General features: G+C 36.4%; 3 protein-coding genes and 1 pseudogene across 3 annotated transcripts; all 4 read right to left on the bottom strand.

Annotated features, from left to right (window-relative positions):
• Nucleotides 1–2,247: 2,247 nt before the first annotated feature.
• LOC106339917 (cytochrome P450 710A1) lies at nucleotides 2,248–4,184 on the bottom strand. Its single transcript, XM_013778785.1, has one exon. The coding sequence runs from the start codon at nucleotides 3,879–3,881 to the stop codon at nucleotides 2,370–2,372; it is 1,512 nt and encodes a 503-aa protein (XP_013634239.1). The 5' UTR covers nucleotides 3,882–4,184; the 3' UTR covers nucleotides 2,248–2,369.
• A 6,398-nt stretch (nucleotides 4,185–10,582) lies between these two features.
• Nucleotides 10,583–13,841, bottom strand: LOC106342840. Its single transcript, XM_013781881.1, has 3 exons — nucleotides 13,635–13,841; nucleotides 11,959–12,468; nucleotides 10,583–11,351 (listed from the first exon to the last, which is right to left on the bottom strand). The coding sequence occupies exons 1-3, from the start codon at nucleotides 13,744–13,746 to the stop codon at nucleotides 10,771–10,773; spliced, it is 1,203 nt and encodes a 400-aa protein (XP_013637335.1). The 5' UTR covers nucleotides 13,747–13,841; the 3' UTR covers nucleotides 10,583–10,770.
• Nucleotides 13,842–14,635: 794 nt separating this feature from the next.
• On the bottom strand, nucleotides 14,636–15,608 carry LOC106340275 (annotated as a pseudogene).
• Nucleotides 15,609–16,150: 542 nt separating this feature from the next.
• LOC106340081 lies at nucleotides 16,151–17,439 on the bottom strand. Its single transcript, XM_013778946.1, has 4 exons — nucleotides 16,993–17,439; nucleotides 16,764–16,910; nucleotides 16,595–16,672; nucleotides 16,151–16,503 (listed from the first exon to the last, which is right to left on the bottom strand). The coding sequence occupies exons 1-4, from the start codon at nucleotides 17,377–17,379 to the stop codon at nucleotides 16,276–16,278; spliced, it is 840 nt and encodes a 279-aa protein (XP_013634400.1). The 5' UTR covers nucleotides 17,380–17,439; the 3' UTR covers nucleotides 16,151–16,275.
• Nucleotides 17,440–18,176: the final 737 nt, after the last annotated feature.

Genomic DNA, 18,176 nt, shown 5'->3' with positions numbered 1-18,176 from the left:
CCAACTCACAAAACTACCCTAAATTCCAAGTGGAATTCAAACAAGCCAACTCACAGTGTTCTAGGCGAGAAGCAGCTGGTTGATCGGAGAGGACATAGCCAAAACCCAAGATGAACGTCTTGACTGGACTGGACTGATCTCGACTTGAACATAACCTTGGCTTCATCATGAAGACACTAACAAGTCTGGACGGACTGATCTGGATTCAGACAGAACCTCCTTTAGCTTCTGGACAGTTCTTCGGACTTCCCGGCGGAGTATCGAGCAGAACTTCGACTGATCTTAACCTGTGGAACTGAACTAACTCTGGACAGTACCTCCACTTGACCTTAGAAGAATCTGACTGGCGTGGATAGATTGATTTGGACAGAGCTTCCGCCTCACAATCGTAGAGAATCATCGATTGGACGGAACTGGCCTTCTCGGTGGAGTACCGGTCTTCAGAATCGACCATACTTTAAAATCGACCACTTTCTTTCACTTTCTCTCTCTAGCCACGTTTTATGAGTGATTTTGGTGTGTGATGGATGTCTGAAACTGAAGGGAGGGTTGGGTATTTATAAAAACCTTCGGCCAGTAATATCGAGCCACACCGGGGACTGTGTGTCAGCCCGCATGCTTCCGGTCGCATGCGCGGCGACACACGGGCGCACACATGTCTTCATACATGTCTCGCGAGCGACTGTGTGTCAGCCCGCATGCTTACGGTCGCATGCGCGGTGACACAAGGGCGCACACATGTCTTCATGAATGCCTAATATACATGCAAGGAGACACATCCACGTCCAGATGGCTTGCTGCATCGCTGGAGTTCATGCATCGCAACACACGGCTCCCTTGCGTGTCGATCAGCATGCTTCGGTTGCAGATACGACGACACCTCGTGCTTCTACATGTCAAGCTGCATGTGCTGCTTCTATGCATGGTGACACCTCGAGCTTTTGTAGACACTCAGCTTCTTAGATGGTTGCCACCACGTCCTGATCCCTTAGATCAAGCCACCTCGAGCTTCTTGGTCGGTTTACGCGATTTTTGACCCTATCGGCAAATTTTTGACCCGTGATCAATCCCAAATATTTTTCCGCTCCCGTTCTGATGCTCTAAATATTTTTAATAGACTCCAGATAAATTCTAATATCCTGTAAAAATATTTCCCGAGCCTCCTGCCTCCTCGAAGAATTCCATAATACATAAATTAGGGTTTTTGCCCAATTTCGGGTTTTTCCGTCGTGCTTTGATCCCGTCGTGCTTAATTCTCGTCATGCTTTCAATGTCTTCGAAATAATATTCCGCTGAAACGAAGTTTCGCGGAAAACTTCGTGCTGAAGAAACGTCATTCTTCCCAAACGTCGAGCTTCTAAACCGTCGTGCTTCCAAAAATGTTGTGCTTCCAAAACGTCCGTCTCATCAATCTAGGACATCTTCTAACTATGGTCGAGCAACTTATTCGACTCATAGTTTACTCACGCTCACTTCTTCGCCCACCTCGTACTTCAAAACTTCTCGATCGATCCTTATCACCCGCAACTCGACCACCACAATGATACTCGACCATTCTCTTTTTTTTTTAACGGGTTTCTACACACGGGATATATACTATTTGCACTCCCTGTTCGGGAACGCGCTAGGCGCTAGTCGGGCGGTCGGGTTGGGCCTAGCGCCTAAAGAGAAAATCGGGGATTAATCGGAAATTATGCGGGGCAGAATTTTTAGATTGTTTACTATGTTATAAAACATATTAATCTTTAATTTTGTATAACATTAATACATTTTCATGTTTAAGATTGTATAAAACACACAAATAGAATATATAAACTTAATATAGTGTAATTTTCATCAAAATTATGAATATAAATGATATTTATAAAATTTTAGATCAAATAAATAAATAAAAATATTATTTAAAATAATAAAAAATAATAAAAAAATAGATTAGGCAGTCTAGGCAGAGAAAATCGGATATCCGATTTTTTTAACCGATTTGGCATAATTCGGGACGGAAAAGTGATGCGTAGCGCCAAGACGGCCGCCTAGGCGGCAGATTTTTAGAAGAGGGGTTGCACCTAAGTCACGGGCCTTGTGTTTTTCCAATATAAAAATCCAAAATGTGAACTATGGAAGTTATAATCCATTCGAGAGCATCCGATGAAGACACAAAAATGAACTTTGGAAGTTATACCAAAACAAATGAAACATGATAAAACAGATTAATTAATCTTGAAGATATGACAAACAATGACACCTCCTGTGAAATTCAATAAACACTTGAAGACCTCTCACTTCGAGAGACCCATCGCAAACAAAACAATGATAAAATCACACTCTTGACTTTGACCACACAAAAGAATAGGAAAACATAATATTCAAAATCAATTCAACGAAAGGTCTGGATACGCTGCGACGCGGCGAGACAAGAACACCGTGCACCCGTCTTTAGGCGATATCGTGGGGCAATAAACAATCTCATCGCACCCGTCCGATCTCACCCTCTCGAAATCCAACAGCGACGAGAACATCGCGATGAAGAGCACGAGGTGGTTCAACGCATAACGCTGCCCCACGCACTGGTGCGGACCCCACCCGAACGCCAAGAAGTTTCGTTTAAACACCTGATCCTCCTTCCTGGTCTCGCTAAACCTATCCGGATCGAACCGGTCCGGTTCAGTAAACCCTTGGAACGAGGAGTCGTAAACCGAGGGAAAGACGATGGTACCTTTCGGGACAGTGTACGATTCCGTGAGAGGGAAGTCTTCAGCGGCGACGTGTGGGACCATCGTTGCCGGGGGACGGAATCTAACGACCTCACGCGCGACGGCGCGCGTGTACTTCATCTCCGCGAGCTGTTCGACGGTTATCAACGCGTCGGACTCGTGCGACCATATCCTCGCGACTTCCTCTCTCACTCTCCTCAGAACCTCAGGCTCCGAGTCTAGCAGAGCCACCGCCCAGAGAAGCGATGACGTGGACGCGTCCTGCGCGGCGAAGAGAAAGTCGAAGAGGAAACCGCCGATCTCCTCGTCGCCGGAGTGCGGCGGCGGAGGATTGCCGGAGTTTACCTCCGCGACGATCGCTTGCATCCAGAAGTCTATCAGACACGTCGGCTCCTCCCCTGCCGCCATCCTCGCTTTTGACTTCCCCGCGCAGACGGCGAGCGTCTCCGCCAGCCTCGTCACCGCGCGGCGAGCTTCGCCGAACGCGAACCCCGGGAGGTCTACCGGAAGAGCCATGGATCCGAGGTTGAAGAGATTGTAATCTTTACGGAACCTGTCTCTTGCGTCTTTCTCAAGGTACGGTCCGACAAAAACTGTCTGAGAAGTTTCTAGGTTGAGTTCACGGACGAGGTTTCGTAGAACCACGGGACGAGTTCCGCCGCCGGAGAAAGATTCCTCCCACCGGCGTAGATGACGGAGGATAACTAGTTGCTGTAGAGCAGTGTAAGTTGAGAATGCTTTAGGTGTGAAGTTGGGAGCAAGCTGGCGGCGAACGGACTTATGATCCTCGCCGAACATGTAGATGAGGTTGTGATCACCGAAAAGCTTCTTGCCGAAGGGATGTCCGACGAGGTGGAAGGCATCGGGACGAACGTTGGAGAAGACTTGGTGTGAGAGCTCTGTGTCTCTGATGTAGAGGATGAATCTCCCGACGAGGTAGTTGGCTGAAAGGCCAGGAGAGTTTCCCGCGGTTGAGGATTGCTTGTACCAGAAGGAAGTGGGGTCACGGACCAGAGCGACGGCGTTGCCGATGAGCGGAGGGACGAAGAGAGGGCCAGGGAGGTTACGTTTTTTGATAAGGTAGGAGAGTTGTTCGAGGAGGAGGAAGAGAAGTAATGCGGAAGCTATATATGGTGCGAGAGAAGCAAACATGGAAGCAGAGGAAATCATTGTTTTCTTTGTTTTTGTAAACGATTCTTCAAGCTTTCTTATTTTGGATGGGTTGTGGTATGTTTGATGGGTTTGTGTTTATATGGAAAGGGTTGGTTCGTTTGGACAAAGAGGGTTTTGCTTTGTCTTGTCTGACTTTTTGTCTTTCTTGGTGTTCTTTCTTTTGTCTGCTGGGTTTTGCAGAATTTTCTAAGGGGTTTTGGGGAAATATGATTCAAGCTGCGTGCAATAGTATTGTGACAAGAAGAATTCAGAATGTCCTCTCAGCTCTGTTTTTTTTTTTGTGTTCTTATTGAGACTCACAAGGGGCTGAAACATTTTGAATTGTCTGTTCACTGTTGCTTGATTTTCACGTGATTTTAAATAAACATATATCGCAGTTGATAAAATAACTTTTAGAACTTCCTTGACGACTTCCTAGACGACTTACCTGTAAGTCGTCCAGAAGACTTTAATATTTTTAGCGGGAAATTAAAATATTTTTAGCAGGAAAGTAAAATAGAAGACTTCCCAGACGACTTACTCTAGTTTAAATTATTTAAGCGGGAAAAAAAAATTTTAAAAAATTTTAGGCGGAAATATTATCGTCCAGCTAAAATTATTCACCAGTCGTCTAGACCCTAAACATAACCCCTAAACTTAATTAATTAACTAAACACTTCATAAAATCAAATTAAACTTCAAAAGTATTTACTATACACAAAAATAAACACTTATAGGTAAAAATTTAATTTTTCAAAAAAACATTCAAGCTTTCCAAAATCTAACCCTAAGAATACATAAAATTATTTTTAAGATCAACTACACCAGAAGACTTACTTGAAAGTCGTCTAGAAGACTTCTAGCATCTCAGACGACTTACTGGGGCTATATTCGTAAAAATAGCTACTGTTTTTTTGTTTGGTCACAAGGGGCTGGCTGTAATTTCACAAGGCTTTTAGGTTAGTTTTGCATTTGATTCAAGTTTGGGTATAAGTTTGTATTTAAAATCAAGTTGTGAGTCATATTTGGCAAATCCCCCAACATATATCGCAGTCGAGAAAATAACTTTAAGAGTGGGTCTTGGATGTGGAGAAAGGTTCTCAAGAGTAGAGAGATGGCGAAGCATTTCTACAGAGTGGAGGTGGGTAATGGTCGAGGAACTTCTTTCTGGTATGAAATGTGGAACCCAATGGGTCGTTTGAAGGAAGTTGCAGGGGAGAGAAGTCATATTGACATGGGTATCTTGATGAATGCTAATGTAGAGGATTGCTTAAACCACAGAAAGATGCATCATTGAATACAAATCCTTAACAGAATAGAGATGGAGATAGAGAAGTTCAAAGCCAATAGAAATGAGGAAGCTGATATTCCTTTATGGAAGAACGAGAAGGGTAAGTACAAAAGGAAATTCTCCACAAAAAGTACTTGGCTCAGTATTAGAGAAAGACATCAGCCTTGCTATTGGCATCAAGCGATTTGGTTCAAACACGCAACACCAAAGTTCTCAGTCGTTACTTGGATACTATGTATGGGAGACTAGCAACAAGTGATAGAATGAGATACTGGAATGGCACTGCTGATGTTTCATGTGTCTTATGCCGAGAACCTTTGGAGACATTATATCATCTCTTTTTTGAGTGTCCTTATTCAGCTCAAGTGTGGGAGGCGTTAACAAAAGGCATTCTTCATGATCAGTACACTGTTGATTGGTAAAGGATCATCAGAATGCTTGTGGAGAGTTCGAGTTGGAGCAGATTGCAGATGTTCACAATAAGATATATTCTGCAGGCTACAGTTCATACTATTTGGAAAGAACACAATAGACGAAGGCATGGAGAAGATGCAGTTCCTGCAGAAGTTATGATAAGGAGGTTGAATAAGAATGTGAGAAATCAGTTCACTGTGATATAAAGAAGAGGAGACAAGGACTATAGAGAAGAGATGTCTTTTTGGTTTGGTACTAGAGAGTAAAAAAGAGAGGGAAATTATTTGAGTTTGAAATTGCTAATAGAATTTTCGAAATGTTGCAATTTTTTTGAAAAACACTTGATGTAAGGTCTTTTTTTTTTTGAGTTCAATTTAACATTCAATTCAATTCAATTCAAAAAAAAAGCTTTAAGAATTTTCTTGGTTTTAAATTTTTAATATTTACTGATGTTTTGCTCTTGGATACCAAATGAAATGCTTAATTCAAAAGCTGTTTGACCTCTCAAAAGACATTGTTTGGGCGCCTAGAGTATCAATTTTTGAGTGGGCGCCGAGAGTATCAATTTTTGAGTAATTCTCACAATTTTCTCAGAATTGAAAATGAATTGCAATATTTTGAAGTTGGTTATAAACATAATAGGTTTATTAGATGTGACCGGTGATCTATTGATGTTCTTCCTTTTTTTTAACATCAAAACGAGAGCATCATCAATGAAAAACTCTTAAAAAACTTCTCATTAATAAAATTAAATAAAATAATTTAGAAAAGAAACGAGAATGAAGAAGATTTTTCTCATATGAAAATTTATCACTATGGTGTGAGAGATCCATTTTACAACAGCCAATTAGTTGTCTATTTGTTTTTTAAATCATGTAATTGGTATATGAATTTTTTTTTCATTTTTGAGAGATTTAATAGATCTCTCCCCATTGCTATGTTCTCAGAATCTACCACTGATCTAAAACAATTAAAACTTCACAAATGCTGCTGGTAAGTAACAGTTGCGAAATGAATGAAAACTAATGGTTAAAGGAACACATCAACCATGCAATCAATGTTTCATAAATCATACTTATAACAAAATGATGGTAATCAATGCACAATTGTAGTATATTGTTGTTCAATTGTGATGGTTTAAACTGCTGTCATTGAACAATAATCACATCAGTTTAGAAAATAAGATTTTTTGATGTATTTTGTTGTTTGTTTGGAAATTATTTTCTCAAGTAATTTCCAATTTTATTTATATTTTGAATAAACCACATGCATTGGGCAAAACTAGTGATTTTTTTTTTTTGACAAAAGGGCTCCAAAACTAGTGATTTGAATGGTATAATATCTAGTAAAGTATATATTATACCGATGTTTAAAGTATATATATGTTTCTACTATTATTTCAGGTAAAAAGTTTTTACTATATAAAACTATATAAACTTTGAAGATTTCACTGCAATGATCTACTTTTTAACTTTATGTCTAATTTTTAACATCTGTTTCCATTGTATTTCATATGTAGTTCAAGAATTTTTACAAATATTAATAAATATATTATTTTATTATCTCTCTTATCAATACATCTTTAATTTTTTATATCCTACTAATACGTTTAATTAATAATTCGTTCAAACTTTAAAATAATATTTAATTTTTTTAAATGATACTTGAACCAACAATATTGAATACGACCAATATAATACTTTGAATATTGAATAATATAATTATCTATCTATACTATTATTTTTGAAGTGATTTTTCGCATATGAGCTCTCACGTTAAAAGTTAGAGCGGTTAATATCGTTTATACCCTTAATGAATAAAATATATAAATTACCCAAAAAAATAAAAATAAAATTGAAATTTATTTAATTAGATAAGTTAATAAAAATAATAATAATAAGAATTATACAAAATGGAAAAAAATATTTCAAAAAAAAGAACATATATATATATATATATATATATATATATATTATGTTGTTATATGAGAAAAATATTTTCAATAAAAATGTAAAGAACAGAAAAACACATAACTAAATATTAATCAAGTAAAACTTTTAATTTTATATAACTACTCTAAAAGAATATCAAGTGATTTGTGAAATTTATTTTACTAATAATGAATATATCCTACAAAGATCTTTTTTTAAATATTTATAATAAGTAAGAATTTCTAAATGAAACCATTTATCATTATAGTATTTAATTAATAATGCATGTAATGGTAAATAATTATAAAAATTTTATGCCCGCATGCGCGGGCCGAAACATCTAGTTACATCATTAAAATCACTGAATTATAAACATGTAATATTTTGAATGTTGACTAATATAGTTGTTACATCATTAAACTATATAACTATAATTCAGTATTTCAATACTGAGATAAACACGAATACGTGTCCAAAAAAAAAAAAAATATATATATATATAAGCACAACTAATCGGGCAACCGATTTTACTATCTTAATATGTTACTCCATATCAAATTATCATAACAAATTATTAAATTTAGTTATGTACTCATAAAAAGATAGTTGCGTAGAATTTTCAATCGACAATATACATAAAAGTATTGCAGAGTACAATACGTATGGTTTCAAAATAACAAAAAATATAAATAAAAGAATTTAAAACATGTTTTGTTTGTAGTTTTGTACTAACTGATAACAGCTACAACCAACAACCATGCGAGCAATACCATCCAAAAATTCAAAAATTTATATATCGTAAGGTTATGGTAGTCTCTGTGAAATTGAATTTTTTATTCAAATTGTCATTTATATTATTTTTAATTTTTATTTATATTGCTTTATGATGATTAGTTATTTGCAACATACACGATATAGAACGGATACGAATTTCATAATGAAAATCTCTCTATAACATTTGAATTAACAGACGGTTACACATGTATGACATTTTCGATAAATATACACTCTCCACAGAACATAACCATAAAAAACAGTTCTGCTTGTACTACTCTAAAACTTTCAAACTTTGCATTTCTTAATTTACAAAAAATAATAATTATAAAGTTAAATCCTGTATTTGATGTAAAAACTTTTAAACTTAGTATTATGCCACAATGCTTTCACGCAGGTTGAAACTTTTATTTAAATAGACAAATGTAGATGATGAATTGAATGAAAAGAAGTTACCTTTACCTTTGTATTTCGCCAAAGTTTGTCTCCTTCTTTAGTTTATTGCCTTCTTATAACTTAACTCATTAAACAGCTTTCCTTTTTCAATTATTTATAACAGGAAAGTTAGTAGCCAAATTTAAGAGTGTGGTGCACCACTGAATTTCCAGTCCAGTGGTCTTACTCTTATGGTGTGTCAGATCTCTTGTACCAACTTTTAATTGAATTCGTTATTTACAGATTATGTAGTCTGTAATGCAACGAGATCCATGATAACATATCAACACATAATTAATCATGTAAAATTAGTGCTAACTGCTAACCTAACACTTTTATCGTCATTATTAACTGTTCAAGTTCTTATCGCTATACGATATATATAATGTGTTTGAGGACCAGCTTTTTAAGACCTCTTTATCCAATCATAACAAACTTTCTTGATATACATAATACATTTTTTTATATACCTAATACATGCATATACGACGTCAAAAACAAAAATGTTTTCGGAGCAAACATATTTGACGAATCTTTTTTATTTTTTGGGTTTATGAAGATTTTTTTTTTTTTGATATACTCTTAAGAATCAACGTCGTTGACCTTTTATTTAAGTCATTTTCATTGTGTAGACGTAATTACGTGTGTCACCTAATAGTTTTAGATAACGCTTCGATTACAAAATCATATCCTTTTGTTAAAATAATTGTAAAACGTTCAATTATTCTTTTGACTAGTTGGCTCAGGGGTTGAATTAGTATCTAGAATACATTACAACTTTGTCAATAAAGAATCACGTTACATGTTTTCTTTTAATTAAAACATTTTGGCATATTGACTTTTCTAATTTCATCTTCCTTAGAATACATAATTGCCTTTCAACTTTGAAAGATCACTTCGACCAAAATTCTGCGAAATACGAATTTGAATACTGGGGTAACTTACACCTAATTCTTTGGTATTATAATATATGTAGATGTAGCAGTCAATGAACGTTATTAGCTCAGTTAAGGTTTCAGGTTTGAAAAGAACTTTATATTTTTCAGATTCAACGACTTTCGAAGTTTCTAGACCACTTTTCTCATTAATCTTGAGAACTGTTTAGATAAGGTTGGTCACACAACGGATACACACCATTTTTCTCTGTGTCGTCCAGTGTTTCACTAAAAACGCAATTGGATTACATTACATGGTATAAAGAAACAAATTACAAATCCAACTAAAGCCCAAAATACGATACAACAGCGCGTCCAAACACATTCACAACATGTGTCGGCCAATACAAGAAACTTCAGCAGATATGGGTGGCAAGATTAGGATAAATCCATTGATGTCATCAAAACGAGTCTTCACCACTGCCTTTTCTCATGGTTGCGATCATTGACGACTGACAAAGCTCTTCCACTCACGAGTACTCATCATATACAGTGAAGCTTTGAGTGACAAAAGTTCAAACACATACCGAACAATACAGTAAGAATCCAAATATTACATGCATATTTGAAACGTTTATATTTGTCTAAAAGTTTTAGTAAAAAAAGTCTGGAAGCTGATCAAGTCTACATGAGCAGGGTCAATAAAGTTATCAACAATTTCATCACACAGATAAAAAGACGCTTTATATTCATATGATGGTGATGGAATTTCAGCAGTGTTGATTATATAAACAGCGGCAGTGAACTTCTTGTTAGTAATTTTTAGAGATATAAAGACGTACTCGATAAGTATTCTCATTAGCTCAATCAGACCAATGACCAAGCCTAGTGGAAACAATTCATGTCAGATCAGCGAAAATAAACTCAACAGCACATTGATGCTTATCTAAAATACTTATACCATCTCTGTCCCAAGAATATACCTTCCTCTAAACCCTATGACCCTGAACCTTGATCAAGTCTGATTCATCAAAACGTCTTACATTGGACCATGAATTACAATAAAACATAAAAGACTTTCTCATTCATGGTTATCTTGAACCGATACTTAACCATACAACATTGGAACAAACCTATAAATTCCTGGTCTGCCAATACATATTCAGGAAAATTTAAACCGGAACAATCTAGATAAAAACCAATGCGAGAACCAGAACCAAAACCGGAAGCCCAAACCCAATTCTACTAGACCCGGAGAACCAAACCCTGACGTCATCAATCACAGGCCCACACAAGGAGCTCATATCATCCGTCCTAGTATTGTAATAAACGCTGTAGAAAGCAATCCTCGTACGGTCTGCCTTCGCCGTGAAATTCAACTCGGAGACTTCGAAACTAGAGTTCGCTTGCGCCATGTAGTGAAAGTTCTGAGCTTGATCGCCGGCAAACGCCATTACAGCCAGAGGCTCCTTGCACTTGTCGCCTGCGTGGCCCAACGAGAAAGACATCTTGTACGGAACGTTGGCCTTTGTCTCAACCATTTGAGAGATGATGCCTTCTTTGCCCGATAGAAGCTCCACCGCTCGCTTTCCCTCAGGGACCGAGAAGTGGTCTGAGTCGATAAACCGGACTGCCCGGTTTGATTCGACGGTCCAACCGGGAAGAGAGGAGGTTTCTTCGTCGAGGTTTGTCGGAAGGAGAACACCTAGGGTCGTGTTTCTGAACATCCATGGACCTTCTTCGAAATCTCCGTTAACCACGGCATTGCCTGTTAAAATATAACAGTTCGTTGTTTATGGCGGCAATTTAAGTTCTGTTGGGGTAAAATTTAGCAGGAGTCGTAACATTTGGTATCAATAACAGAAATAAGGGAAACCAGGGGCTAGTTTTTAAAATATGCTAAATTTAGGGGTATATTTAAATTTATATAAAGTTTAGATGTCCAATAACAATAAATTAAGGAAAATGATTGGGTTATGTTGGCAAAACAATTATCACTCTTTAATATGTAAAATGTTTTTTTATTATTTTCTGTTGTTTCACAATATAATATATTTTCATATATCAAAATGAAGTTTAATTTCATCAAAAATACGTAATCAATTATGTTCCACTAATTTTTATTTATGATTAATTAAACTAATTTTAATTTATATTTCCAATGATATTTTCAAAAAAAGTAGATTTTTGATATGTGTGATTTATAGTACAAATCATCTAACATTTTTAAAGAAGGCAAGTAAGTACGTGCACTGCTAAATATTGTACTTTAAATGTCCCCAATTGGTGTAAAATTAAACTATTTAAGAAATATAGGCAGCCTAAACCAATAAGGAAAACTTAAGGGGTTATTTTAGCAAAATACGAAACATTACCTTTGGGTTTATCAGGAGTAAAGAGTTTCTTGACGGCGATGTCGTCGATGATTGGGCCACAAGTAGGATCATCCTCCATACCAGGATTCCTAAACACCAACCGGACGCGATCCTCAACCGCTTCAAACGCCCAAGCATAAGGGTCCCACCCTTGAACGCTGTAAAGCGTTTGCAGGTCAATGGTCTGCGACGCGATGGGCTCATCGGAAGCCACCGAAACGTTCAGCGACTCGAGCTGCGCGCACGTGCGTGCGGCGCTGAACGTGACGGAGTAGATAAAACCTTTCTCCACCGCGAGCTCTTGGCTGATCTCAGCATCGTTTCCTAACCTCACGGCGTGGCGTCCCTCGGGAACGATCAGGATCATTCCTCCTTGTTTTTGACCGGACTTTATTAGCTCCACGGTGCCGTCAGATCGCCAGCTAGGGATCTCGGTGGAGTCTTGGACCATGGCGTCATCAGGGAAGCCGTTTGACGGTGGAGTCTCGAAGTCGCCGTTAACAACCAAGCCTGAAAAAAGACCAGTCAAAATATGAAATTAATTACTAAGTCCGTTTCACTAGTCATGTTCACAAGAATTATTACAACAAACAATGTTTTATGTTTTAAAACTATCATTCAAAAAAAAAAAAAAAAGCTTACAACTGTACTTGTAATAATTTATTAAGGGAAAAAGAGATAAGTACGGTATTTAAAAATGGTGTCAGAAAATATTATATGGGATGGAGATGGATAACGATCAGTTGGTCCCCTACACAACAATGATATGTTTCATCTTCAGTGTCCACTTTTGGGCCTTACATTCTCTCAAGAATTTGCAATCTAGACAAATTATATCCTCCGAAATAGATTATCTCCCTCGCATTTCTCGTGAGGTCACACTTACCAGCGGTTTGTTGAGTCTATTATTATTAAAAAAATATGAACAGAGAAACACGAGTAAAGAGAAGACACGAGAATTGAACCGTTTCATCACCGTCCACGCATTAACTTTGGTGGGAATCACACACATTTGTATGAGTTATGAATATGTGGGTCGTGTGTCTACATTTACGAGTGCCCTTTTCCTTAGGGCAGGGAAATGACTAGTCGAATTTAAGGATCCAATTAATGGTGCTAGTTAAGCTACTAAAATAATTAAGTTTTCTAAAGAGTGAAGACTGATAAAAATGGTTTTGACTGTTGAAGATTTGAATTGAATACAGCGGGACTTAAGGAGCTGAAGAGGGATTTTCTATTCTTTTACCTAAAATGACCCATAAAGCTTTTGTCTTCTTTTACTATTGTGATGGTCTAATTTGAAAATTACTAAGAGATTTTTTATTCCAAGATTAATGATCCTAACTTTACTCATTGCTCAGCTAACAGTCAAACACACACACAAAGGGGAAAGCAAATCTTAATTCTAAGCAACAGAGGACTGGTAAAACCCTGAAATGGGAATCTAGAAACAAAGTGAAGATTATATAACTTTAAGCTCCTTCGCCGGATCTGTAAGTAACCCATTTTAGAGAGAAGAAACAGGCAGTAGAGGCCACGGTGCATCCATCTTTTGTTCTTGGAACAGAGAGAACAAACAATCATGCTTTTTAACATCATCAGAAACCCCCAACACCAAGAAGCAGTCTAACCAACCAAGAAAATTGATGAGAATATGTGAGTGAAGAACAGCGTACCGTCTTCGACCGGCGAAGTTTTGCCGTCGGAGGCTGCAGCGAAGACGCAGAGACCAACCAGAAGCATTAGAGTGGAAACCGATTTGCAACTATCATTGTTGTAAAGCACCATCTCTACCTCTCTCTCTCTCTCTCTCTGAACAGTCAAAGTGTTACTGTGAGTTCTTTTGGGGCAGTGTGAGCAAAAGCAGGGAAGTGTAGTGTCGTTTTTATCCTAAATCCTCCCAGCTGTTCTTTTTGTTCTATTCTTTAATTATTTTAATAGCTAAATTTTTGGAAAAAAAAATAACCAATGAGATTTTGGGGATATGTCAAAAAAATTAGATTGAGAAAGGTAGCCATTTTGGCATTCTGGGACCCTCTTAACCACAAACCGCGTGGTGGTCGTAGTCACCGGTAACAACATTTCTCTTTTTGTAAAATTCGATGAAAACAGTGTAGACAAAAAAACAAGTGGGGGGGAGTCCACATCTTTTAGATATTGAGGAATAGATTCAGAAACATTATCACTAGATGTTGTCAGAGCCACATTGTTACTTAGTAGAAATGTGCTCTCACTGCTCAGGCAAAACCTTACTCCAGATGGCTGATATGATACTGTTGGTTTAAGATAGTCATCACAACTCTTCTGCTGCTCTTTTATAGACTCGAGGCATTTGAGTGGAGAGTCGAGTGCTTTTAAAGAGATTGTGTAATTTTGGAAGATGGGTAACTCACGGATTGTCTTATGTTTTATTCATAAAAAAACTAAGAAGCTTGGGCAGCTAAGATGCTGTACGCTCTCACCTTACTATAGAACAGCCTAAAGCGTTTACTTATAGCCAATCACATAAGCATACAACATGAGGAATGAATCTATTCTGTTTTAAATGTTTTAGTTATTAGCCATTATCCAATTCTCCTCGGTAATTATTGATTAAACACATGATACAACCTAATACTTGAACCTTATATTCCCATGTAAATTGTTCCTATGTCTTTGTTTTCACATACTACTTAATTCACCTTTTACTTAGGCAATGCATCAAACCTTATGCCTTTGTTTTTACATACTATAGTCAATTCAACAACAAAAAAAAAAAAAATTGCAACAAAGTAACTTCACAATCCTTAAACGAGATAATAAAAAGAACAATATTTGACAAGTGTTAAATCTTATTCAACGAGAATCGCTAGAATAACTTCCATAATCATGAACGAGATCATAAAAGGGAAGTATCACTTGTGTCATAAGCAAAACTAAGTTTTGTTAGATTCCTAGAAACAAAAGATTCATCCATCAGATATAACGCAAATACACAGAAGAATAAATATAAACTCAATTGTGGTTCGGTCACATTCCTTGCAAAGCCCCCTTACCAAGACGACTTCTTTATACCCATCAACTCCCCTTTATTCGCCAACCCACGGAAACAGCTCCGTCACGGACCTAGACCGACCAGTGAACACACATCGATTCCTTATCCTCGTAAACGCACTGTTCCTCGGCAACTTCGACAGCTTATAACGATTCTTCTCTCTCATTTCGCTAGGAAGCTCCGGATCTTGTAGAGCTTCCTTCTCAGCTCGAATCTCGCCGCGAGCAATCTGCGTCTGTGATCTGCACTGTTTCGCTTCACGCCTTGCTCCGTACCACTGTGTTTCGCGAGAGTTGTAGAGATGTGTCTGGATTGGATTTGAGCGAGGTTGTTCGGAGGTTTGACCGCGGATCGCCATAGCAGGCCCGATTGAGAGAAGGAACGTTGACAGTATGAAGATACGTTGGTTAGGACTCCTCGGAGATTGGCCATTGGTTTCGGGAGATTGGATTTAGGGTTTGAGTTCCTCGAATCGAGTCAAAGCTGCTTCTTCTATGGTTATGGGCCTGTTTAATTTGGGCTCGGTTGGGCATGTTATTCTGAATTATAAAAGCCTTTCTTTTTTGGTTTGAAGAAAAATGTTGCTAATTCAAAATCCACTAGTAGCAATTTTCCCTCTGTGTTTTTTTTTTCAGACTGATTGATAATTCTATTTCGAGTTATGAAAATTGTTAAATTTAGGATTTTGTAACCGATAATTCTATATTTTTTTAGAAAAATTCACGACTGAATTGTATTTACAACACATTGAGTTGCGTTCTAGTTCTAACTAAAACTCACAGTTCTACTTCTGTTATATTGAACTGTTTTATGAAAATTAACGTATAACGGTTTTATTTAAAATTTGTCAAAGCTTTATTGTAAGTTTTTTTTTTCCTTTAGTTTACATATTTGATAAAATGTATTTTTGGACTTGAGCCTTAAACCTTATAGTGTAAAAAAATTAGTGAACTAGTAATTAAAATAGTGGACCAAAATAAATAAATAAATCTCTCCTTGTTCTGATGAACTGTGTGATTAGTTTTCAGGATCATGTCAAAAAATATTAGTTATTAGTAAAATTATGATGTCCATGTGACTAAATGATGTCCATTTGTGTCTTCCTACTGATAAATGTTTTTTTTGACTATATTTGATACTGAAGAAATGGTATATTAAAATGACATACTTAGATTGTTCTATTTTTGATGTATTTTCCAAGAATAGTGTACCAAATATTTTTATCAATTCGTGGAAACAACACCATTTCTTGAAATTATTGAAACATATCATCCATGTCAATTTTATTTAGCCTCACGTGGAGTTGAGTTAACCGTTTGTCTTTTCTTGCTGTCTTCAATTTCGTGCTTGAGAGATTCCATTACTTTCTTGAACTCATCTAATGTGATTTCGTGACTCTCACTTTCCTCTGAGTTTCCAGGCCATTGTAGACCCATCTGAATCTCCCTGAACCTGTTGAATGTCTCCTCGACTTGCTTCCAAGGAACTCCACGAAAGTAATATATTATAGTCTGAGATATAAAAAAAAAACATTTGACACTAAGCGAAAATAAAATGATAGATAGGTTTTTAAAGTAATAACAAAGGACTACAGTTACTTGCCTGGTAGAGAGGACGCCTTGCATCTGTTATGAAATCATCCTCTAAGCACTTACATTTTGAAGCCTCTTCAATGTTTCCCTATTATATATATATATATATATTGTTTAACTTTTTATAAAGATATGCTGAAAATAATCATACTTATGATAAATGAATGTAAAGAGCAAACCATGTAGATCAACATCTCCACAAGCAACATCTCGATCTCATAAGCCTCATGACCTTTTCCTTCTGCTTTTGCTTTCTCCAGTGCTTTCTTCAATATCTCAACTCCTTTTGCTTCTTTTCCACTCATTTCCATCTTCACAATGTCTCTCTACAAGAGGAAGAAGAAAATAGGGTTCTAACGACTTCAAATTTAATCCTAAAGGGTAAAAAGATTTTGTATATGAAACAACCTGAAGCAACCCGAAATCCGGCTTTTCCTTGGAAAGCAAAGATTCAAATTCAATCTCAGCATTTACAAGGGAAGAAGTATCAAGATGATATGAGTGCAAGTCAAGCAATCTCTGCAATGCCACTTTTCCTCCTCGAATAGCCCCCATTGAAACAGATCTTGAGAGGGTTTTCTGATCCTTTCGACGTCTTGCTAAAGAAGTCTCCTTACTAATGCTGTTATGGATGCCTTTTCTGATATCTCGACCATTGTTGTCGTCCTTCTTTCTCCATAACCGATGATTTATGTAATTCCAAGCGACATATGCACCAGCAAGGACGAAGACGGGTGCAACTGCTGCTCCATACTTTGTTTTCATGGTGAACCTGTTCTTGGACCGATTCACCATATACTTAACTAAATTCTTTGTTTGTCTGATTCTTTTGTTATGAATGTCAATATATTTATAATTTTTCCTTGTTGAAAGATTCTTTTATATACAAAGAAAATTGGATTGCAAAGGGAAGAGGAAAGCGAACATTCAAGTTATTCTAATGTTATAGTCTTGCATCGCAAGTAAAGAAGTTATTATACTTTGACCTAGAAGGCATACGAACAAAGGAATATGGCGCCACCGGTACATATAAGTTTCCAACACTTTGGAAAGAGATAATAATTTTTTTTTCAAATAATTCCTAATCAAAATAGAAGAAATACACCAGTCCTCGAAGTTTGTTAATTCAAAAGAGAACTAGGTGACTTACGAGCACAGATATATATATTTCTAAAGTAAATATACTATAATACTTGATTAGTATTTACTTTTAATTTTAAATTAATTTATAATTTTTACGCATCATTTATATTAATAATGTTATATTACTTTAATTATACATATGATTTTATATATGTTATATCTAATTGGTTTTGTCGTTTTTACAGTCGATTTAGTTATTATTTGGATAAATTAGATTGTATCTTTGAATTCAACAGTAATCTTTTTTTATTTTATATATTAAAATTTTGATTAATTTCTTATTTGCATTTAGGTGGTTGTTGTCTTAGATATGTAAGTATATTTTATGAAGATTATGTATAACTTAGGATATATTGTGCTTAAAATGAAATAAAAAATAAACTAAAGTGTCTGATTCTAAATTACATAAATTAATATAATGATAATATTCTGAAGTCTCGTGCATATAT

Source organism: Brassica oleracea, chromosome C4, assembly GCF_000695525.1.
Source record: "Brassica oleracea var. oleracea cultivar TO1000 chromosome C4, BOL, whole genome shotgun sequence".
NCBI lineage: Eukaryota > Viridiplantae > Streptophyta > Magnoliopsida > Brassicales > Brassicaceae > Brassica > Brassica oleracea.
This window is presented reverse-complemented; position numbering and strand designations above follow the sequence as displayed.

Bases quoted from the DNA above. Each gene is read 5' to 3' on its own strand.
- LOC106339917 (XM_013778785.1), bottom strand. From the start codon at position 3,881: ATGATTTCCTCTGCTTCCATGTTTGCTTCTCTCGCACCATATATAGCT.
- LOC106342840 (XM_013781881.1), bottom strand. From the start codon at position 13,746: ATGGTGCTTTACAACAATGATAGTTGCAAATCGGTTTCCACTCTAATG. The intron at 12,469-13,634 runs GTACGCTGTTCT...GTCTTTTTTCAG, and splicing joins AACTTCGCCGGTCGAAGACG to GCTTGGTTGTTAACGGCGAC. The intron at 11,352-11,958 runs GTAATGTTTCGT...ATATTTTAACAG, and splicing joins TACTCCTGATAAACCCAAAG to GCAATGCCGTGGTTAACGGA.
- LOC106340081 (XM_013778946.1), bottom strand. From the start codon at position 17,379: ATGGTGAATCGGTCCAAGAACAGGTTCACCATGAAAACAAAGTATGGA. The intron at 16,673-16,763 runs GTTTGCTCTTTA...TATATATAATAG, and splicing joins TGGAGATGTTGATCTACATG to GGAAACATTGAAGAGGCTTC. The intron at 16,504-16,594 runs GCAAGTAACTGT...TTTATATCTCAG, and splicing joins CAAGGCGTCCTCTCTACCAG to ACTATAATATATTACTTTCG.